The 24,687-nt window shown below is 42.3% G+C and overlaps 1 protein-coding gene across 3 annotated transcripts in view; it reads left to right on the top strand.

Annotated features, from left to right (window-relative positions):
- The first annotated feature begins 1,136 nt into the window (after nt 1-1,136).
- Nucleotides 1,137-24,687, top strand: part of PINX1 (PIN2 (TERF1) interacting telomerase inhibitor 1) — an 80,081-nt gene continuing 56,530 nt past the window's right edge. The window contains exons 1-5 of one of the 3 annotated variants that reach the window (XM_059071294.2): nt 1,137-1,285; nt 5,636-5,745; nt 7,330-7,422; nt 9,385-9,463; nt 20,293-20,385. In XM_059071294.2, the coding sequence (XP_058927277.1) occupies nt 1,267-1,285; nt 5,636-5,745; nt 7,330-7,422; nt 9,385-9,463; nt 20,293-20,385 (394 nt within the window). In that variant the 5' untranslated portion in view covers nt 1,137-1,266. Of the gene's footprint in view, nt 1,499-5,635; nt 5,746-7,329; nt 7,423-9,384; nt 9,464-20,292; nt 20,386-24,687 lie in introns of all 3 variants that reach the window. The other 2 variants (XM_067040027.1, XM_067040026.1) reach the window with 2 other exon arrangements.

The raw sequence follows: 24,687 nt of genomic DNA, 5'->3' as shown, positions 1-24,687 counted from the left end.
AGCTAGCTTTCACAATTGTACGCATGTGAACGGTGTGGGGATGGGAGGGATGGACATGAGACTTACCAGAGCTAAAGAAAAGAAGGAGGGCTTCCTCAGTGGCCCAGTGGTTAAGAATCCGCCTGCCAATGCAGGGGACACGAGTTTGAGCCCTGGTCCGGGAAGATCCCACGTGCTGTGGAGCAACTAAGCCCGTGCACCACAACTACTGAGCCTGTGCTCTAGAGCCCGCGAGCCACAACTACTGAAGCCCATGTGCCTAGAGCCCGTGCTCCGCAAAAGAAGCCACCGCAATGAGAAGCCCGCGAACCGCGACGAAGAGCAGCCCCCGTTCGCTGCAACTAGAGAAAGCCGACCTGCAGCAACGAAGACCCAACGCAGCCAAAAATAAATAAATTTATATATATATAAAAAGAAGGAGTAATCATCGGTCCCTGATATTGGCCTTTACTTGCCTGAAGGCAGGGGACTAGCACTAGATGACTTACCTAGATACCTTCTTGGCTCAGTTCTTTGAAATATTTTGAAAGCGTTTATCACCATCACTTTATAAACTGTTCTTCATGAAGCACTTTTCTTGAACAGGAAAAAAGAAAAGAGTCTATTTTAACTCTGAGTTCACTCATACCTTTGGTTGTTTAATGAACTGCTACACAAAGTAAGCCCATCAGCATCCATGCCCTTGGAAGCTTGTTAGAAATGCAGAATCTCTGGCCCCATCCCAGACCTGCTGAACCAGAATCTGCATTTTTAACAAGAGCCCCAGGTGATTCACCCAAACATTAAAGTTTGAGAAGTCCTGCTCTATGCGGGTCTGCCATGAGATTGAAGAATAAGATGGAATGTCTTACACTGAATCACCTTATTTTTAAAAGTGCAATATCTACTCCCAGCTGACAATTTTAAAATATCAAGATTCTGTAATTTAAAAAGAAAACTCCAAACTTAATAACAGTTCTTTTTAGTGGATGATCCTTATAGATATTTCATAGACACACGGAATGCTGGAGTTGGAACAAACCTTGTAAACCGCTAGTCTACCCAGCATCCACCCAAATGCAGAGTCACAGGCTTCCCGCGCTCCGTCCACTCGCCGCCGCGCGGTCCAGGAGCGAGTCGCGCATCACTGACGTCAGCAGCGCCCGCCCCCGCCGCTGCAATTCGCCGGGCGCGCGAGGCTAGTGGTTGTAGCTTCTCCGCGAGTCCGCCGAGCGGTATCCACCGTCCCTCAGGTCGCGAGGCCCACGGCGTCACAGGCTCGGCGACATGTCGATGCTGGCTGAGCGTGAGTGTTGGGCTCGGAGGCCCGACCGGGCGCGAGGGTGAAGGTTCCGGGTGACGCGGCGGCCGGACCGAGTGGCGGGGGGCACCGGTCGCCGGCGCACGGTGGGCCGGGAGATGCCGGGCGCCGGGGTCCCGGACGCCCTGCTCGGCTCGCCCTGGCAGCCGCGGAGATTTCCCAGCCCAGCCTTCCCCGAAAGTTAGCTGCGGTCTGCTGGTGAGAGACTGCGAGTGTCCACTTGGGACGCTTGTTCTCACGTTCAGACACGAGCACGCTAGTGGTGGGTTCGAATGGGGGTCCGGACACCTGTTCTGGGAACCCGGACTGGCTCTTTCACTTCCCCGGGCCTCAGCTTCCTCTGGTTAAAAAGAGGCCGTTGGGCCAGCAGAATCTCTTCAGGCAGTGAAATCCCGTTCTTGAAGGTGTATTGAATCAAGAAAAAGAAAAGCAAAGGGGTTAGAAGCGTCAAACACAAGAAGTTAGCGTTTTTTAGGGGAGGCGGGGCTAATGAGTGATTATAAGTAAGACAGTGGCGGTTTTGACTTTGGTAGTTGGAATTATTAATACTCTACTATGGAAGGAATGTTGGCCTCAACGCCCCACCCTGCCTCAGTTTGCCTTTGACATTTCCTATCACTTTGTGAAGTTCGTTAATTCCCTCCCTGTCGAGAGGCTGTTTAACTTCTGAACGATACCTGTAGCTAAGGCTTCCGGCCACCAGATGGCAGTCGTGCCTTGGTCCTGAAAAGCCGACCGGTATCTTTGAAAGTGTCTAGTGAGCGAGGAGCAGAAACAACTGCTAAATTTTAACAGACCCAACAGACACTACACAGGGATTCCATGAAATAAATGTTGTCGGCATCCTCTAAGGGGGTGGAGGAATGGGAACACAAAGGGGAGTGGGTAAGGCACCATTCACATTTTACAGGGGCAGAAATTGAGGTTCAGAGGAAAATAATTCACCCCAAGGTCATTGAGGTAGAAAGTGACAAAATTGATCTAGTTATCGCTATATCTTTACGTTCTTGTCACTAGGGTCAGCAGATTTCTATTGTTTTTTAAACAGGGACTTACAGAAAGGAGTATGTTTTAGAGTGTGATCCTGTGGGCTCTAGTTCTTCATCTGTATAACCAGTGTGGCTAAGATTTCTTGTGGTTTTAACATTCTTTGTTGTATGCTTAGTTCAGCGTGCACTTGGGAACATTATCCCTGGCTCTGCTATTCATTTATGTTTCTTTCCCTGATCAGTTTCTCTGGGGCTATTAAAAACTTCTTTGATTATGTTCATTACTAGGTTGGCTTAAATCAATGAGATGGTGAACGTGAAAATAGTTCAAAGTATGAAATGATATACAGATGTGAAGTGCCATCTGTGGACCTTCGCAACTCAAGCTGCATAACTTCATGAGAATATTTTCCATTCTCTTCCCACCGTGACTCCAAATTTTCAAATCTTTGACATTAATAGTATATAATATTTTGTGTTTTTTAAAACAATTTACTAAATTAATGTCTGTGGCATCCCATATGATTAGATATTTGGGATTGGTGTTCTTATTTTGGAAATGAGAAAATAGAAGCATAGAAAAGTCCCAGTCTGCCATTTCACTATCTAGCAGTTATTTTCTCTGATAGTTTATAAAATTGGGATAATTCTGTAGGTACAGTTTTATAACCTACTTTTTTCCCCTAATTAACCTTAGTGAACATTTTCACTTCAGTAAGTATGCTAATTTCCTTTGTTTTCTCTTGCCATATGGACTATATTTTGTTTTCTTTCATCTCCACAGTCACTTATCCCATTTTTAAAATCTAGTAGTTTTCTTTGTTTCTCAAAAACATTTTTTATCCTGCATTTCTCTAATTATCAAATATTATTTTATTGGTTCTCCCCTATGTAAGGTAAGAAATCTCGCTTACATAACCATAAGAGAAGAATTTCATTTATCACTCTCATTTTTCAGTCCTTATTTAATTCAGCGTCTTAGACCCATATTTTATCAAGATACTACTTTTTTTCATAGACTCTTTTCAAGACCAGTTTTTGACACTTGCAGTTATTACATTTTCTAATCCAATGACAACACGATAGTTAATGGATTTCATTGCATTAAGATTTTATGCTGCAGTTTCTGTAACCTTGAATATGTCTTGAATAATATTTTAATAAGAATACATGTATTCTTTAATAAGAATACATTTAATATTCTTATTAAATACATGGTATTTAATAAAAATACATTTAATAAGAATACACCTCAATACTTGAGGTCTTGAATATCTGAAAGTGTCTTTGGGCAAAGAAAAAAAGAAAAATTTCTGTCCCTGGCTCTTGGAACTTAGCACACTTTTCAGAGTAAGCTGAATCTTGGCATAAACCTTGTGGCAGCTGTTGTGTGCAGGGCTGTTTATTGGGGTTACCCTGAAAGTATCCTATTAGATCTCCATGTAGGAGGAGTCCCTGCTGGAGGATGGTCACCCCCGCCCCCCCGCCGTCACCCCAAAGAGTGATTGTGCGGGTCTCAGGGCACTCTCCCCTGAGCAGAGTAGCTGCCCTCCTCCGCTGGTTGAGGCTACCTGCCATTTCCCTGGGGAAGAGGAGCTGACCTCGCTGCCTCTCCAGTCTTGTGTCAGCACTGGAGTCCGCTGTATAGACGTTTGTGACATAAACTGTATGCCGTCTTTGTTGCAGAGGGTGGGTGCAGTCGTTCTCAAAAATGTCTCCTTCATACAAGCCTCAGTCAGAGACCGCTGGCAGACACTACAGTAGAGACATGAGCTCTGACACACACCAGGAAGCAGCCTTACAGAGAGAGCCTTGGTTAACAAGGCCCATCTCGTATGCTGTTCACTAGCTGAGTTATTTACTAGATAGGTGGTAACTTAGTCACGTGTAGCATTTTGCGGTCACCTTTTTTATGCAAAGCACTCTAAATGTAAGCCCAGCTCGTTTTTCTTTGTAGGTAGTCTTTTTCTGCCTGCATGCTAGTAAAGGTTTACTTATTTTTGCTAGGGTGTGGATAGTTACAGGTCTCTATTGATTTTACATGCAGTACACTGAGCCTCTCTGACTGGAGGCTGTGTTATTTTTTTACTTGTTAGGAGACTGCCACAGCGTGAGCAGCTGTTGACAGTTGAGATACTGTGCTTCCATTGCTGCAGTAGGTGAATGATGGTGACACCTGACCTCCCAATTCCCCGCTTGGCCACGGTTTACTTTTGGGTTTCATATGCTTGTTTAATAAACTTTTGGAGTTCTTTCTCTCTGCCATAATTGTCCTTAAAACTATAGCGATAAACTTGAGTTTCTAACGGTCAGTTATTTATATACATTAAAAAAAAGACTTGTAGGGACTCAAAGCAGTTCCCTCAATTCAGTTATCTTCCTTCCTTTTTTTTTTCTTTCCCCTTTTCTTGTCTCCTTTCTTCAGCCTTCCCTCCTTTTTCCTTTCTCAATCATTCATACATTCATTCATGTTTTACCTGCATGCTTGCTATGGGCAAAGTGTTTTTCACTTCTTGCAGTGAAGCATAAGAAAGAATAAGACATGGATGTGAGCCTTAAGGAGATTATGGCATAATAGCAAACGCAAGAGATGGATAGAAACAGCCCTAACACAGAAGAATGTTAATTAAATGCCAAAAAAAGCAGCGGGCAATTTACTGTGTGAGTTCAGAGAAGGGGTCATATGGCTTTAGGGCGTTCCTGTGAGAAGGGATGATTAGCATCTGTAGGTTGCACGGAGGGTGACTCTCCCCAAGATCATGACTCGGATGCTGTGAACTAAAAATATAAGCTTTGGAGTTGGTAGGACCTTGGTTTGTATAAAGGCTCTGTTTTTTGCTTGGGGGCATTAGGCACATTCTTTCTGTAGGCCTCAGATTTTCTCACCTGGAAGGTGCAGATCTCTCCTTATTGGGTTACTGTGAAAATTGAACCTGAGAATATATGGATGGCATTTGGCACTTAACGTATGTCTGTAATGACTGCTGCTGGTGATAGTGACACTGGTGTCACAGGTGCCTTAGGCTGCTGCCAGTTGCTGAATTGGAAGGCCCAGCTGATGGTACATCATGTGTTTCGATTTGTCACATTTGGGGGAATATTTTTATTTTAATCTTATAAGGTCAATTTGTATGTTCAGAATATACAGTTACTGGGGAAACCAGGATAAATGATCCAAGCTGATACTATCCCACTGGATGCCAAATCTGATATCTGTATCTAATAAAACATAATGTTTGTTGTATTTATGCAAGTATCGTGTGTATGCATTAGGTATGTGTGTATTTGTGAGGTATTCTCCAGGTTTGAAAGATAAGTTGCTAATGAGATAATTTGTCATTTACAGGTCGGCGGAAGCAGAAGTGGGCTGTGGATCCAAGAAACACTGCGTGGAGTAATGATGACTCCAAGTTTGGCCAGAGGATGCTAGAGAAGATGGGGTGGTCTAAAGGAAAGGTATCTTGGAGAAGAGCAAAGAAATTGGAGCCATGCAGAGAGATTTCAGATCAGGAGAATACATCTTCCTTAGGAGACTGGGAGAAATTTATTTTGGATCAATAAGTGATTTTGGAGAAATAATTAAATTATAATGACCTTGTGATGATAGAGTTAGAACTGAACATAAACATCAGCTGTCTTTGTTTATTGTTTAACCTGCTGTGATTTTCATAAATGGTGCCTTTTAATTAGTCGCGTTTGGAATCATACTTAACCATCAGAGTTTTACGTTGCTTAGAGTAAGATTTTATTCACCCTTAAAGCTAGACTACACATTTTCTCCTTTTTCTCACATTCCCTTTATTCCTGACTTATGTAGGACTTCTGCTGATATCTCTGCACTTAAACGGTTCTTGTCAAGGTCTTTAAAGATCTTGCCAAATCCAATGGATCCTTTTTTGTTCTCACATTACTTTATCCCTTAACAGCCTTGGACATAATTGACTTGAAATACCTTGAAATACCACTATCTTGGCTTCCACGATACTGCCCTCTCTCCCGGTTTTTCGTTCTACCTTACCAGCCACTGCTAAATTTTTGTTGCTGGCTCTTCCTCCTCTAGACTTTTGAGCTTTGGAATTCCTTGGGGTTCAGCCCTAGGCCCTTCTCTGTCCTCATCTCAAGTAGATCATTTTTATTATAAAACTCTTGATTCTCCCCCACCCCCCGCAAATCTTTTTTCTTCTCAAGTTTTCCCCATTTTTGCAAATAGCACCCTATCAACTTACTCAAACCAGAAACCCGGGAGTCGTGCTTGATTCCTTGACCTCTCTCACTTCCCGAACCCCCAGTCATTATTCCTCTCTATCCGGGGCCCCACCCTGGACCAACCACTGCCATTGCTTGCCCTGATCAACGCAGCAGCCTCTCAGCTGCCTCCCTGACTCCCTTCTTTTCCTCCTCTGGGCCATTTGCCATACAGCAGCCATAATGAGCTTTTAAAATACAGAAATGAGATCATGTCATTCCTTTGCTTCAAAGTTTGGTGGTTTCCCATTGTTTTAAAAAATAATATCCAAATTCTCCCCATAACTTCCAAGGTCCTTAAGGTCTGGCCCCTTTATATCACCTTATTTTTCCTCCATCCACTGTGCTGGAGCCACCTTGGGTGCCATTTAGTATACCAAGCGCTCTGGGGCTCTTTACAGATGAGTGTTAAGGATGCGGGGGACTTGGAGTCCCCTTCCTCAGAGTTGCTTTGTAAAATTATTTAATGGAAAGCACCATAGACTTTAATGCCTCTGATGGCCTTCTGTTAGTCTGGCAGTAGCACTCTGCTTTTGCGCATCAGAGAAAGGCATGTTCTCCTTAGTGTTTCCATGGTCCTTGAAGTGGGTCACAGGTTGAAGGACTGGCATTCATTATTGTAAGTGCTTCCTTGGTATTACAGAATCTTGTAAGAATCCATTAGACTGTGTCCTCTTTGAGGACAAGGATAATGCCTCCTAGATGTTTAGTCATTAATCAAACAGTTGATGAAGGAAGAGAGGTATTTTTGTACCTGATAAAAATGCTAACTCTCTTTGTGTTTAATCTCCACAGGGTTTAGGGGCTCAGGAGCAAGGAGCCACAGATCATATTAAAGTTCAAGTTAAAAATAACCACCTGGGACTAGGAGCTACGATCAATAACGAAGTGAGCAACAGCGTCTGCTGGGGGTTTTCCTTGCATAATTGATACTTTTGTCACTGTAAAAAATTTAATCCAGTCAAATTGATTGATCAGTTTTAAGCTGTTCAAGCGTGTATCATACATGTTTTAGATAACTAAGGAGCCCATAACTAAGCTGCTGGGCATCTGTAACGTGTCATCATTTTGCCTCATTGCCCTGTGGGATTCTTTACTTGCTTATGCATGGGAGATCCAAAGTAGCTTTATTGCTGAACTTTGCAAAAAGTGTTCTTTTTAAAGAAATACTCATTTCAGGACAGAGAGGACTTTTCATCTTTACCTGCATTGTAATATTAGCTTATATTGTTAAAACTGGTGGCATATCATTTTGGAAATACTGGAGGAAAGTGGTATTCTTTTCCTGTCCCGTTGTCTGTTTCTGACTAATGGTGTGTAGCACTCGAATTTATTCACATTTCCCCTTAAAACACTGACACTTTGAAAATATGACCCTGTAATTAAAAGTTCATGGCTTACCCTGCCTTTCATTTTCATCATCATTGCTCACTGTAGAAAGGATGTAAACCGAAAGCTTTGTTCTTACATTTTTGCAGCCAACAGAATCTGGTAGGAAATCTGGGGAATTACTTCAGGTAAACTGGGCTACATTGCTTAGTTCAACAGCTCAGAGTTGTGGACTGGAGAAGCTAAAATTGTTTGGGCTAACAGCTAAAATCTTAAACCACTAAAGGAAGAGTTTAACATATACATGTTGTCAAATCATCGTGTTGTACACCTAAAACTAATATAATGTTATATGTCAACTATATCTCAATAAACTTGAAAAAAGGGGCGGGGGAATATTCTATTTCTGAGGACAAAATCCAAGACCAGTACTTCAAAATGTTTGGAATGTCACACACTTACTAGATGGAATGTTTAGCAATATCATCTATTTTCATCAATTAATAAACACACCTTGGACAATTTTTTAAAAAGAGTTTATGTAAGGTTGATTTTGAAGGTAGTTTTTAAGAGGTGGATATATGGATATACTTAACTTTTTAGGAGAAGCATTGCCCGGTAAACCTATTCAGTATACCTTAACCTTAAGCATTCTTTAAAAAGTACGCATGAGGCAAGTTCCCAAATTGAAACCCTGCTCCCCACAGGTTGATACTGTTTTGGAGGTGTTCATTCTCTTTTAAAGCCAGGTCATCTTTGTCATGATGAGCTTATTAACTGAGCCCCTTATAAATGGGTGCTGAACGATTCAGGGAGGCTGGAGTCCTTCCTCCTGCCCCCACTGCTGCTTTCTGAAATTGGGTTGGATGCAAGCAAACAGAATTGGGCAAAATATTGTAAGCTCAAATGAGCAAAGAAGAAAGCCCTCAAATCTGTCACTGCTTTTTTCCTTTGACCTACATAATTTTCCCATAATGAGAAAAAAAATATTTTATTTTGCTTTTTTTTTTTTTTTCGGTACGCGGGCCTCTCACTTCTGTGGCCTCTCTCTCCCATTGCGGAGCACAGGCTCCGGACACACAGGCTCAGCGGCCGTGGCTCACGGGCCCAGCCGCTCCGCGGCATGTGGGATCCTCCCGGACCGGGGCAAGAACCCGTGTCCCTTGCATCGGCAGGCGGATTCTCAACCACTGTGCCACCAGGGAAGCCCTATTTTGCTTTATTTTAACATTTAGCACACAGGCTGCCTGTTGTTTATTTGACTATAAGTTGACTTGATTAAGTCATGTACATTTGAAATCAGGGCTTAAGCTTCCAGGATCCTCATTTTTAATAATGATATAGATAAATTACATTTCAAATTTATACTATTTCTTTTTCATTCAAATTTATAAAATAATATTTTATTGAAACATTAAAAAATTCACATTAACTACCAGATTTCCCTGATTCCAATATATACCTTATCTCAGCTTAGGTAAACTACAGACTTGTCTCTAATTGATTTTTTGGTATTTTCAGGACAACTGGATTGCTCATCAAGATGATTTTAACCAGCTTCTGGCTAAACTGAACACTTGCCATGGGCAGGAAACAGCAGGTAAGGAAACTTTGCTTTTTATCCATTAGGCTTATAGAAGACATAATCTCAATCTAAGATATTTTTATCAACTCTTTTTTACTGTAAGCATCCTATATCTGAAAGTTAAATTGATTGTAGCTCTCACAAATAGTCATTTCTGTTTATGTTTTAGGGGTATTCTCATTGAATTAACCTTAGTCATAAGCAAACACTTTTTTCCTCATTACGAGTTTGAGAATGACATGATAAAGCTTTTATTCAGTTTACATTTCTCTGTTGCCTTTCCCTTATCCCAGCCTGACAATGTCTGGGGTCCCGCAGTTCCGGCCTTGGCCCTCTCTCATCTTTCCTTGGCCCTGGCTCTCTTCTTGTGCCCTCTGGTCTCACGGGGTGATGTGTGGTGACCACTGCCACACTTCCCTCTGCTCCTTCACCCTGTCTCCTGAGCGCCCTGCTCAGTGTTTTCATTCAGGGTGGCGTCCACTCCCGGCACCTAGCAGTCCAGACTCCAGTTCTGTTCCTCCCCCACCTGCACCCTGCACACTGTTTGACACCCGTAGCCCACAGCCTGTTTTCTCCACCATCTTCCCCATTTCAGTTGATGTCAACTTCATCCTTCCAGCTGTTCCAGCCAAAGAACTGTGTCCACTAGGAAATTCTGTTGGTTCTTCCTCTACTATATATTCAGACCCTGACTGCTCCATGTCACCTGCCCTGGAACCAGCGTGGTCTGAGCAGCTGTTATCTCTTGTCTGGATTATTGCAGGAGCCTCTAAAGCCGGTCTTCTCAGCCATGGCACTGCTGGTGTTTGGGGCTGGATAATTCTTTGCTGTGAGGAATGTCGTGTGCATTTTAGGATGATTGGCAGCGTCCCCGACCTCTAACCCCCAAGATGCCACTAGCACCCCCTCCGCCTAGTTGTTGCAACCGAAAATATGTCCAGATAGTGCCACGTGTCCCCTGGGCAGCAGGCCCTGACGGGGAGCCGCTGCTCTGAACCGATCTTCCTCCGCCCACGCGTAGACTCCCTCAGTGCGCGCTCAGCCTAACAGCCAGAGTGACTCCTTGCGAGGGTACGTGCGTTTGTGCTGCTCCTGCCCAGGGCCCGCCGTTGCTTCCTCTTTTCTGTTCAGGATAAAAGCCAAAGTCCCTTCAGCGGGCTTGCAGCCTCACACAGAATGGACCCTCTCCCTTTCTGACTCTGTCTCCTACCCTCCCCCTTCTTACCACTTCCATCCTGACCACACCGACTCCTGTACTGGTTTCTGAATACACCAAGCATGCTCCCGCCTTGGGGTTTCGCACTAGCTCCTCCCTCTCTCCAGAACACTCTTCCCCCAGATAGCTGCTGTGCACCTTCTCAACAAGGTCCACACTCAGTTGCCAATTTAAAACTGCATCCTGTTCCTCAGTTCCGTTTTTGGAAGTCAATTGAAAATTGGTAAGAAATAGCAGCATGAGAATATCATTGAGAAACATGTAGTAAGGAAAATGAGAAGAACCAGCTAAGAGTGCGGGGTCAGGGGACGGGGCAGGGAGTCGCTGCACTTTTTGTTAACAGCTTTGTTGAGTTGTAATTCACATGCCTACCATTCACCCATCTACAGTGTGCAATTCCGCAGCTTTTAGTATATTCAGAGTTGTCACCAGAACCAATTATGAAACCTTTCATCACCCCCAAAAGAAACTCTGCACCCAGTAGTATTCATTCGCCATTTCCCCCAACCACCCTCGGCAGCCATTGATTTACTCTCTGTCTCTAAAGATTTGCCTCTTCTGAAATCAAAACTGCAATGAGGTATCACCTCACACCGGTCAGAATGGCCATCGGTAAAAACTCTACAAATAGTGAATGCTGGAGAGGGTGTGGAGAAAAGGGAACCCTCTTGCAGTGTTGGTGGGAATGTAAATGGATACAGCCACTATGGAGAACAGTATGGAGGTTCCTTAAAAAACTAAAAATAGAACTACCATACGACCCAGCAATCCCACTACTGGGCACATACCCTGAGAAAACCATAATTCAAAAAGAGTCATGTACCACAATGTTCACTGCAGCTCTATTTACGATAGCCGGGACATGGAAGCAACCTAAGTGTCCATCAACAGATGAATGGATAAAGAAGATGTGGCACATATATACAATGGACTGTTACTCAGCCATAAAAGGAATGAAACTGAGTTATTTGTAGTGAGGTGGATGGACCTAGAGTCTGTCATACAGAGTGAAGTAAGTCAGAAAGAGAAAAACATACCGTATGCTAACACACGTATATGGAATCTAAAAAAAAAAAGTTTCTGAAGAAACTAGGGGCAGGACAGGAATAAAGACTCAGATGTAGAGAATGGACTTGACACGGGTAGGGGGAAGGGGAAGCTGGGGCGAAGTGAGAGAGTGGCATGGGCATATATACACTACCAAACGTAAAACAGATAGCTAGTGGGAAGCAGCTGCATAGCACAGGGAGATCAGCTCGGTGCCTCGTGACCACCTAGAGGGGTGGGATAGGGAGGGTGGGAGGGAGGGAGATGCAAGAGGATGGGGATATGGGGAACATATGTATGTGTATAGCTGATTCACTGTGTTATAAAGCAGAAACTAACACACCACTGTAAAGCAATGACACTCCAATAAAGATGTTAAAAAAAAAAGATTTGCCTATTCTGGACATTTCATATAAATGGAATCATGCAACATGGGTCTTTCGTGACTGGTCTCTTTCACTTAGCATGATGTTTTCAAGGTTCAGCCTTGTTACAGCGTGAATCAGTACTTCACTCCTTTTGGTTGCCACGCAATAGTCCACTGTATGGATGTTCTGCAGTTTATCTGTTCATCAGGTGAAGGATCGGGTTGTTTCCACTTTTTGTCTATCTTGAATAATGCAACTTTGAACATTAACATATAAGTTTTTGTGTGGACATATATTTTAATTTCTCTTGGGTTTATACTTAGAATGGAATTGTTGGGTGATACCAGCAGTGTAGGAGGGTTTTAATTTTTCTGCATCTCAGCCAACACTTTCTATTATCTGTCTTTGATTTTATAGCCATGCTAGTTGGTGGGAGTGGTATCTAATTGTGGTTTTGATTTGCATTTCTATAATGGCTAATGATGCTGAACATCTTTTCACATGATTATTGACCATTTGTGTGTCTTCTTTGAAGAAGTATCTATTCAGGTTTTTTGCCCATTTTTAAACTGTGCTATGTGTCTTTATGGTTGACTTGTAAGGATTTTTAATATATTCCAGGTACAAGTCTTTTATCAGACATATGATTTGCAAATATTTTCTCCAGTTCTGTGGGTTGTCTTTTCACTTTCTTGAGGGTATTATTTGAAGACTAAGGATACAGAAATAGATAAAAAGACTCATTCCCCCTCTGAAGAAACTTTCAAATCTAGTGTGAGAGAAAGAAATGACGTAAATACCAAAATAACTAGATCCCCCAGTTTTTTTTCAGTTCCTGAATAGTTGAGAGAGAGTAGCAAAGATATGAGGGATTTATTTGAAAATTTATCCAAATCTCTTCGTTTCCTAAGCTTTTTCTTTACCATCAGGTATTCATAAGTTTGCATTATTGATGACTTTAGGTGGCTTCTAACACATAGGTGTGGATACTGAATGTGCTGTTGGGTTTAATAAAGTAGACACAGCTAAAGAAAGTGTAGACCATAGATTAGAAGATAGTATCCATAATGCAGGTGTGAAAGACGAAAAGATGGAAATATGGAATAGAAGTTTAAATGAAGGATAAAGTGAGAAAATCTAATATCTAATAAAAGTTCAGCAGCACAAGAAGAGAGAGAATGGAACAGAGGCAAAATTTAAAGAGAAGGGGGCTTCACTGGTGGCGCAGTAGTTGAGAATCCGCCCGCCAATGCAGGGGACACAGGTTCGATCCCTGGTCCGGGAAGATCCCACATGCTGTGGAGCAACTAAGCCTGTGCGCCACAACTACTGAGCCTGTGCTCTAGAGCCCATGAGCAACAGCTACTGAGCCCGCACGCTGCAACTACTGAAGCCCGTGCGCCTAGAGCCTGTTCTCCACAACAAGAGAAGCCACCACAGTAAGAAGCTGCTCACCACAACTAAGGGTAGCTCCCGCTCGCTGCAACTAGAGAAAGCCTGTGTGCAGCAATGAAGACCCGACGCAGCCAAAAATAAATGAAGTTGAAAAAAAAAAGAGTTGTTCTGACTGAATTGTACTTTGAAAAAAAAATTTAAGGAGATTAGGGCTGAAGACTGTCTAGAACTGGTGATAAAGCAAATCCACAGATTAAGAAGATTGAGAGAATCCATGCAGATTACATTAAAAGTCTCTACTCGCAAATATAATAACAGATGTGACAACATAGCATCATGGCAGAACAGCATACACACACACACAAAAGAGAGAGAAGATTCTTAACGCAGCCAGAGACAATATACATATTATCTTCAAAGAAGCAACAGTTATATATCAAAGCAGAGTTCTTAACAATGGGAGCCAAAGACATTGGAGTAATATATTGAGGGAAATATAACTGGCAACCTAGACTTTTACATTCAGCAAATATATCTTTCAAGAATAAATTTTCAGACAAAAAGTTTACCACCAGTAGGCCATAAATAAAGGAAATTTTCAAGGATGTACATCCTTCAGTCAGAAGGAAAGAATACTTAAAACACTATCTGTAGCATCCCCAAACTGGCAATAACCCAGATGTCCGCCAACAATAGAATGGAAAAGTAGACTGCCACATTTGTAAATACAACAAAATGAAGAATAAAGTACCGTTACATGTGAGAGTATAGGGCAGGGTTTGGCAGACTTTCCACAAAGGGCCAGATAGAGATATTCTGCAGACCGAAGTGTCTCTGTCACAACTACTTGGCTGTTGGAGTATGAAAGCAGCAAGAGATGATATATAAACAAATGGATGTGGCCATGTTCCCATAGAACTTTATTTACAAAAGTAGGTGGTGGGCCGGATTTGGTCCACAGGCTGTAGTTTGCTTCTGGTGTTGAAGACTCATTAACTCAACGCTGACTGAAAGAAGTGGGACACGTAACATGCGGTGTGATTCCACTTACATAGAACTTCAGATGGAATGCAGAAATCTGATATTTAGGTACTAGACTTGGGTGGTAAGGTTATTTTGTTACTTTGTTATAACAGTTATTTTGTTATAACTTTTGTTATAAAGTTACTCCTAGTAGAAATGAGTACTCTACTATGAAAGTCACAATAGTGATTACCTTTGGGGAGGGGGAGGGGTTTGGGGTTGAGAAGGGGCTCATGGGGAATTCCTGGGCTGGTGTTCTGTCTCTTGACCCAGCTGGTAGTTACACAGGTATGTTGGTACATTGTGCTTTAGGCACTTTCTATGGCTATTACCCCCTCTCCCCCAAGACTGGCTAAAACCAGAACGAAAAGTAAGGGGAAGGGTGGTTATCCCCCAAATCATGGTAATGGTTACTGTTAGGACAATGGTTCTCAACTGGGGATGATTTTGCCTGCCATGGGATATTTCACAATATCTGTGGACATTTTTGGTGATCACAGCTGGGGCGATGTTACTGACATTGGTCGGGAGAGGCCAGAAATGCAGCTAAACATCCTGTTGATACGATGCACAGCACAGCTGTGTGTCTCCTCCTTGCCCTGAACAAGTAATCATTCAGCCCCAAATGTAATAGTTCCGAGGCTGAGAACCCCTGTTATAGAAGGAAGAGGCACAGGGGTGCAGGATGCTTCTAGATGCAGGTAGTGTTCTGTTTCTAACCCTGGACGTGGTAATGAGGGGTTTGCTTTGTAACTAATTGTACAGACTTCAAGTACTCCTACGTGTGGTGATGTTTGTGGAGATAAAAGATTCCTGAAAATTGCATGGGTCCTTTTCTGGAGGTAAAACATGGCAAGTGTAATTTATGTCATGTTAAACCTGTAATGAAGGTTAACTAAAGAGTACAGATGCAACAATTTGAGTATCAGGAATCAACGTCTACCTTAATGAAAATCTGGTGTATAATGGCCATCACTTTTCGCAAACAGGTTCAATGACATTAAGGTGTCAGACTTGAGGTGGCCTTTAGTGTGACCATCGTCATGGAGGCAGAAGCTCTTGAGTCTGGGTTCTTTTACCTACAGGCATTCACACGTTCATTCTTTCTTCTTCTTTTTTTATACATTTATTTTATTTTTATTTATTTATTATTTTTGGCTGCGTTGGGTCTTCATTGCTGCACGTGGGCTTTCTCTAGTTGCGACGAGAGGGGTCTCCTCGTTTGGGTGCGCAGGCTTCTCAATGTGGTGGCTTTGCTTGTTGCGGAGCACGGGTTCTAGGCGCGTGGGCTTCCGTAGATGCAGTACATGGGCTCAGTAGTGGCTCACGGGCTCTAGAGCGCAGGCTCAGTAGTTGTGGCGCACGGGCTTAGTTGCTCTGCGGCATTGGGACCTTCCCGGACCAGGGCACGAATCTGCGTCCTCTGCATCGGCAGGCGGACTCTCAACCACTGCACCACCAGGGAAGCCCCACACGTTCATTCTTGAACAGGGAAAGTTCTCACCTTGTTTGGTATCATAACTTTCTCCTTTGATGTACTGAGTTAGAGAATACTTTGTAACTTTTCAAGTGATAGGGATGCCCAGAAATTATCACACCAGGATTCCATAAAGGAAGGAGCTATGAGATTATTTTTTGGAGCTGTGGAAAAGAGAAAGCAGATTTTTAAGCAGTTTGCTTTTGAGATTTGACAGTGATAGCTGGAAAGTTACTTTGTTCCAATTTGATGGTATTGTGATTACTGTTTGCTAACTGAGAAATGCCATTGTAATAGCCGTGAAAACCCCGGCTCGGGACAGGCCGCTTTGCGCTCATTGCCCAGGCCGGGCACAGTCACCGCCGCCGGGCCTTCCTGATGGGTTCCCGCAAGGGCCGTCAGTGAAGTGTTGAAAGTGACTCGGGGAAGCCTGTGTTATTTGTCAGGAAGTTGGCGAGGGCATAACAGACTCCAGATGGTGGTGTCTGTCCGTGTGCAGCCCCATCCACAGGTTCACCTGTGCAGGCTGAGTCTTTTTCTGCCTGAGCCATAGAAGTATAGTAAATCATTAACCGAGTTACTGATCTATAGGTTAACTTCCACCTCAAGACCACTAGAGGGTGCTGCACCCCTGCGGTAGGGACAGGGCTGTTAGCTCTGCCTCCGTCTCGCTCAGTACAGTCCAGCCTTTAGAATAGTCCTTTAACAGAAAAGTTTGCCAGGAAATGGATGAGAGCTGAGATTACTTTTCTGCCAAGTCATCTTTGGTAAATACAGTATCTTCATCCAAATGAATTTTTGGTCTTATTACTTGAATTAAAGCTGACAAGCAGGGCTTCCCTGGTGGCGCAGTGGTTGAGAGTCCGCCTGCCGATGCAGGGGATACGGGTTCGTGCCCCGGTCTGGGAGGATCCCACGTGTCGTGGACCGGCTGGGCCCGTGAGCCATGGCCTCGGAGCCTGCGCGTCCGGAGCCTGTGCTCCGCAATGGGAGAGGCCACAACAGTGAGAGGCCCGCGTACCAAAAAAAAAAGAAAAAAAAAAAAAGCTGACAAGCAGATGACACGATAACCTAGTAACATATTTTTCTGGTATAATAATACTTTTAGTTCCTTCAGATTGCTTACCGAATCAACACAGTTTGCCTTTCAACTAAACAGAAATTCTATACTATTCTCTTCATAGAATCTTGCAAAGATTCTAGAAATAACCCTTATTCATTTGTGGGACACAGAAATCTCTATATTCTTTAAAATTTCATTTTTAAAAATTATCCTATCTCAATTAGTTACTCCCAGACTCAATTCAGCTTTTTGGTAGACTTATCTCATGGTTTTAAGAAATGCTTTTTACTTCTGTCAGGTATTTTGTCCCTTGTGATTTTAAATATTTTGGAAATAAACTGGGATGCTGATAACCTGTCATCCACAAAGGTGTGGTTTAGGACAGGAATCTTCAAATTTTTTTGCTCCCAGGGATCTTGAGGGAATTTCAAAAAACAGTATACCCTATCTCACAGTTTTAGATCGACATCTGTAATGTTTTTAATCACAGCTTTAAATAGTTACAAAGAATATAATATCTGGCCTATTGGGAAAATTGGCATTTTAGAATAAAAGCATTCCATCAGTTCCAAATGTATCCAGTGGATGTTAAATACCAGAGCAATTTGATATCCACGGTCATCTCTTTAAAAATAGAAAAGTAAGTCCTTTAATATTCAGAGATATTACGTTTCCTAGTTTCTTTTCCTCTGAAATATTTCCCTTGTATATATCCCATAATATGTTAATATATTTTTTTGCTTAAACTTTGAAAAATTCATTACCCTGCCATGTTTCTCTGCTACAAAACAAATACATATAAATTTTGGGTTTATTTCTAATAGCCCCAAGGCCTAAAGGTAAATACTTTTACTTTGGATTAGGTTGTCTTTATTAATTAGTAGATTATAATGAACAAAACCAGGAAATATAAATTTTGATAAATAATTATTAGAACAGTAAAACCTTTTTGGAAGTGCTGGGTCTGTGGCTTTGATTAAAGGATGCCTCCATGACACCAGTACTGTGGCTTGTTCCTTATTGATCCTGGTGAGAGGAGAGCTGTGCTCCCCTTGTGTAAAGTGGGAGGGAGGACGCAGGGGAGAAGCAAAGAAGGAGGACCAGATTGACGCATCCACACAGAACAGAGCAGCTTTAGGGAAAGCGTGTGTGTGGACAGCCAGGTAGAAACTGCTCCCCTAGGACGTGTCCAGGCTCGGGTTTGCTCTGGAAAGGCTGTGTGCTCGGAAGGTGGCGAAGCTCCCAGGAGGTTCTCACGTCCCCAGAAGTGTGAGCGCAGCTCCGCTGGCACACAGTGTGGAGGTTAAGGATGTGTGCTCTCATGCAGATCTGCCTGGGTTCCAGTTCCGTCATAGCCACCGCCTTGATGGGCCTAATTTTACCCCTCTTGCTTCAGTGTCCTGTGAAGTCGGTTTATCAGTCCTAGCAGCTACCTTCCAGGGCGGTTGCCGAGATGGAATGCAGGATGGCACAGAAAGCTTACAGCCCAGCGCCTGGTGCTTAGTAAGCCTTCAGTGGGTAAAAGCCACTTCAAGCTGGTACTGTGCTTGGTAGTTTGTGTTTGGAACATCAATATTGAAAATGTTATGTGCTATGTAAAGTGGCCACAGAAAAGAGCAGAAAGTTTCCTCGTGGGATAATTTTGAAAAAGTCCCAAGCTGATCTTGGGAAGTGACCACAGAGGAGAACATTTCAGGTTGTTGATGTGATTAAGCTGTGCTAGGCATTGGCTGAAAGCTTGAAACATCTACCTTGACATTGTTCAGAGCCTTGCTATGTAATTTACACTTTGCTTTTGAAATGACTAATTTCCTGGGAGGGAATACCCTTAACTAATGTGTTTAATGGACATGTGCTTGTTTTGCTTCACTACTAAGGTGAAAATTCCCTTTTTTCTCCTTTCTCTAACCTCATATTTATATTTCCTTATGATATAACCATAGGAAAATTCAGTCTCTTTTCTACCTGTGATGTGCTCTTTCTGCTACCTAAACTTGACAAATAGATAAAGATGAGAGAACACAGGCAGCTACTGAGAGTCCTGTCACTGACTCTCACCCCGGATCTACGTGCTCTGATATTTCGGGCAAAGGACTAAGACTGCTTTCTGGCTCACATTTTCCTGTTTTGTCAAAGGAGTAACCACATGAGTTTATTCCTCAGCGATTTGTTTTTGTCGTTTTTGTCCTGAAAGGCAAGCCTCCAGTGAAATCTGGTGTTCAAGGCGGTGGCTCAGTGCTGGCTTTGCTCCTTCATGCTCTACCTGGTTATCATCTCTGATGTGTTTTTGAATATCTTCAATCTGTCTTACCTTTATTCACTTTTTAAAAGAACTTTTTATTTGGAAATAATTATAGACTTACAGGAAATTGCAAAAATAGTAGTAGAAAGAGTCCTGAATACCATTCACCCAGTTTCCGCCAACTGTGACATCTAAGATAGCCATAGCATAACATCCAAGCTAGGAAATTGACACTCATGTTGACTATTAACTAGAACGCAGACCTTATTCAGTTTTCACTATTTTTTTTTAGCCTTCATTCATTTGTGTGTGTGTGTGTGTGTAGTTCTGTACAATTTTATCACATGTATAGATTCGTGTAGCCACCACCACAATCAAGATATAGAATTGCTTCATCACCACAAAAGAGCTGCCTCATGATGCCTTTTTGTATTTACACCCACCTTCTAACCCTCCAACCTCCAAACTCCACTTTCATCTTTGTCCCTAGAAACCTTTCATCTGTTCTCCATCTCAGTAGTTTTGTCATTTCAGGAATGTTATAGTCTAAGTGGATCATATAGTGTGTAGATTGACCTTTTCATTTAGGCATAATGCCCTTGAAGTCCATCTAGGTTGTTGCACAGTATCAACAGCTCCTTCCCCTTTATTGTGGAGTAGTGTTCCCATATAAGGGAGTGCCAGAATTTGCTCAGCCATTCACCCATTGAAGGAATTTTGGGTTAATTCCAGTATTTTACTATCACAGATAAGGCTATCATGAACATTCGTGTGGAGGTTTTTTGTGTGAACAGCAGTTTTCATTTCTCTTCCTCCAGGATGTTATAAACTTCTGGAGAATAGCCCTGCTAGATCCATAGTACACAGTTTAAGAATATTTCTAATCATTTTTAGAGTTCAGTAATAAATAATAGGGCTCATAGGATTTTATTTAAATAAGACTGTGTCACTGTAAGAGAATGAGAATGGAATGCAGAGAGTTTAATGTAATGCTTTTCATGCTTTTTTAAAAGACTCCTCAGACAACAAGGAAAAGAAATCTTTCAGCCTTGAAGAGAAGTCCAAAATCTCCAAAAACCGTGTTCATTATATGAAATTCACAAAAGGTAAAATTAAGCATTTCTTTACGTGTTTGAAATCTCTGTGTTCACACTGGATTTCTTAAAGCATTTTTAGCTCTTCACCAGCATCGCTTGTTTTACTTACAAAATGGGGAAGGAGGGCCGTGCTGACTGGATCGATCTAAAGCACCGCTGACGTTTCAGCTCTTGCTGTGAGTCACCGGGGGTCTTGTTAGGATGCAGATGCAGACCCATTCGTTCTGAGGTGGGCCCCAGATTCGGCTTTAGACTATGTACAAGTCCTTTGGTAAAAAGCTGAGTGTGGAAGCTAACTTGCTGTTTAGAGGAGAAAAGGGACTTTATGTGGCTACATCAGAAAATTGTAATTTATTGCTCAACAGTTTTAGTTACATTTTCCTGTTTTTCAGAGCTTAATGTTGGTGTTGGTCAGCTCCTAAAATGTGCCAGTTTAGAGAATTATGCGCCATGTTGAGATCTCCAGTATGAGAAATCTCACTCCCGAGTTGACTCTTCTATTATTCCACACCGTGTCTCTGTTTCGTGTAGTGTTAACTTAGGTGTTCCGTGGTCATTGCAAAAATAGTGTTAGAAAACATGTCTTCCTTCGTCGCCACCTCCCCACTCCTTTCCCAGTGCTGTACCTACACGGTCAGTCGTGGGTGCAGGTGTCCGCTTTAACCACTAGGTGGCCGTCTTGTATTGGAAAGAAACCATGTACTGTGAACTCATCAACTCCCCAGATGTTTTCCCATGGAACAGTGTTGTGTACTAAGTGTACTTTTCAGGCACAAAACGTTATTTATTACATTAATCTACTTAAAGTTGTAAGTATGATAGCTATGTTATCTAGTCACCATTTGATGGTTTGTCTGTGGGAGAGTGGATGTATGTTTCTACCTCTGTATGCCAGGAAAAGCACGTGTCTTTGCTTTAGTCTCATTGGCATGATTGGGAATTCCCTGACACCTAGAACCCCGCTGAATAGCAGTGGGCACTGGAATTCTCACTGCTCTAAACTGTCAATGGTGGCTCTCATTTGGAGCCAGGACCCCAAAAGGTAGACTGGGTTTGGTTTGAGGGAGGGCTCATGGCAGAGCTGAAGGGAGGAGAGAACCGATTAGCTTTGGGGACGCGTGCAGGGAGGGACTGGGGCTTCCCCTTCCCTGTCCCGGCAGGTATGGCTTGTCTGGCTCGTCGTGTTAGCCTCTCTTCTTTCTGCCAGGGTAGAACCTTCTTTGTCGTTCTCCTGTATGGCTTCGGAGCAGGGTTCCTCTCCACCCCTGACCTGCTGCAGGACAGAAAACAATCCTTGTTGGCCCCTCTGTCCTTGTCGGGAGAGGCTAAATGGTCACTTCATACCCAACCCCTTAAATATCCCTCCTTCTCATTAGACCCTATAGAAAAAAAAAAAAAAAAGATACAGCAGGAGGGGTGCTGAGCAAACATGAAATTGAAAGTGTGCTGTGACTTTTGGGTAGTACGGCAGCCTTTTAAGCTTTGACTTTTGAGAATAGAATCTTCTCATTTTCCTTTAGTACCTGACTACATGCATGATTTCATCTGAAGCACCTGCCGAAGCCGGGATAAACCTCTTTAATCTACTTTAATCTAATGGATGCCGGGCGTGTCTCCTTTCTGTTTCTAGTTAAGCCGCCCCCTTGCCAGGTGACCCTATCAACCTGCTTGGTGTGTTGTGCTTTCCTTTTCTCTCTTTTAAAATGAGGTTTGCTTATTTATTAGCCTTGTTTGGGGAGCAGGGGGCATTGGTATGCAGGGAAGGTAATTCAACATATATTGTCACAAAGTTAGCAGAGAAGATTGAGTGGGAAATAGAGGAATTGCAGATTGGAAATGAATAGAAAAGATAGAGGGAGGCAGAAATCTAGGTAGTGAGGAAAATACTCATTTACCGTCCATCTCAGCAATCCACAATGAAAGTTTATTTTTATTTACTTATTTATTTTTTTTAAATTTTATTTATTTATTTATTTGGCCGTGCGGCACAGCATGTGGGATCTTAGTTCCCTGACCAGGGATTGAACCCATGCCCCCTGCAGTGGAAGCGCCTCCGTGCTGGACCACTGGACGGCCAGGGAAGTCCCCCAAACGTTTATTTTAAAGTTCTTTAACTTACTGAAAGAAATCTTTCCTTGTAGAGCAGCTGTTGTCACTGGATGTGAATGATCAACTCTCAGTTTCCTCCAAGGAGGACTGTCTTAGGTCACAGGAAACTGGATTCTGGCCATGACTGTCTCGTACAAATCACTTAACCTCTTCCCCTCTTTTAGCCTCAGTTTCCACTTTTGTGAAATGAAAGATTTTTAAGTCATTGTTGAGTTCTAAAATAGGTCGTGCTTTAGAACTTACCAGAAATGATGCCGTCGTGTCGACATTTTGATTGTTCAGCATGGTGGATGATAAGGATTTTTGCCCGTGGGTACGCTCATAGTTACAGTAACTAACTCACTTATTTAATGAGGATGATTCACACTGTAACTCCATCTATGGTCCAGGAAACGAAACATGGAAAGACGGCATTTTATTTAGCTTGGTGTGAAGAGTGAAGATAAAGATTACAGTAGCAAATAGCATTGTAAAATCTGTTACTGCCTAAATATTGGCTGTAGCATTTTAGTTCTGATACATAATTATTCCTTTCTCTAGTCCTAAATTTATAATTTAAATTTGACATCATTTATTACATTATTTCAAAATGTTAATTTCATCCGTATTTGTTTAAAAGCCTAACTTCAACAGTGGTTTCTTTTAATTTGAAAAATGTTTGGCAAGGCCATATCTGCAGGGAAAAGAAAATAGGGAAAATATAAATTTCTCCAAAGCCGTTTTTGAGGTTTTTAATATTATACAGTGAGAAGTTGTCCAGAGAGCATTGCTTGTTGCTCCCAGTCATGCAGTGGGCGGCTGGAAGGTTGTGTACACTGCACTTGTGTGGCTTCACTGTGGTAGTTTATTCAGGCTTCTTACTGCTGTGACAATTTGTGATGCTTCACTCCTTCAACAAGGAAACTACACTCACAAGTGCGCGTCCCCGTGCTCGGCTTCTGGTCTGGACGCGGACTGTAGTGTCCTGGCCAGGCCGGCTACCTGCTGTCAGGCTCGGGGGACGCGTGTTCCGTTTCCTCTTCTGGCTCTGGCTCTTTTGACTTTTAACTGTGAGGTAGCACCATTGCAGGCTTTTAAAAAGTTCCGACTGTCTTATTATTGGCTGTGAGGGACTCACTTATTTTACTCCCTGCTCTGATTCTCTCAGGTTTCCTGATTTTCTCACATTATTACCCTTCCAGTGAACTTTTCTTAATCTTCTGTCCTAAGCTTATTATCAGTCCTATGTATTTTCATTAAAAAACAAAATCAAAATATAATATCATTTGTTTTATCCTTCTTGATTGGGGAATGCAAATAAATTTTCTAAGCAAGTGAAGCTACCTACGTAACCCCTCAGTGTTTTTTATTTAACAAACATATTTCTCAAACCTGCATTTCCTTACCCTTGCCCCTTTACTCTGAGTAGAAAAACTCAGTTTTTTGAGTCCTGGATATAATACAGTGCTATAATACACTTTTCACCTTAGCACTTGTTGGGCTCTATGTGTCTTTTGTCCTTAAACTAAGAGGTTCCAAATTTCCATGATTATTAAGTTCTTACGTTTATTTTTTATCGTTTTATTTGCTTCCCATATGGACTTCTTGGTGTTGTAAGGGTGTCTGGCTGCGGTCATGCTCCTCTCTTCCAATTTGCTGCACTGATAGACAGGAACACCTGATAATCCTCCTGATTAGAAAAACAGCTAAAATGATCATAAATAAAGTGCTGTTCTCTGAAAGTATCAGATCATCCTTTCATGGACTTTGTTACATCAGCTTGGCTACTAGAACCTTTTTTCCTTGGTTCTTGAAATGCTACGGCCAATTGAGGACTGGTAGAAAAATAAACCAAATCCAGGCAGATAACATATACTTCCTATTCTGTTCAATTTTTTGATTGTCATTTTCTCTAAGAGACAAGTTTAGCTACAGGATTTGCTGTGATCTGACCGTCATTCAGAACTGAGGCCAATAACTTTCAAAGTCATTTTTAATATGTATATTTTATTCAAAACTGGCCATAATTTTATAACATTTATAAACTATTCAGCCAGGACCATTAACTAATAACTATTTCAGCATCACTTCCATCTTCACAGTTTTATCTACCTTTACGTTCCTTTCCATTGGTCTCTTAATTCTTCTCTGTGTTTTGTTTTCCAGATCAAATCCAGAGCAAGGCCTGTAACAGTCCTGGTTTCTACATTTACTTAAGTGAAC

The sequence above is a fragment of the Kogia breviceps genome, chromosome 8 (assembly GCF_026419965.1).
Source record: "Kogia breviceps isolate mKogBre1 chromosome 8, mKogBre1 haplotype 1, whole genome shotgun sequence".
NCBI lineage: Eukaryota > Metazoa > Chordata > Mammalia > Artiodactyla > Physeteridae > Kogia > Kogia breviceps.
Note: the sequence above shows the minus strand (reverse complement) of the source record. Positions and strands in the feature narration are given on the sequence as shown.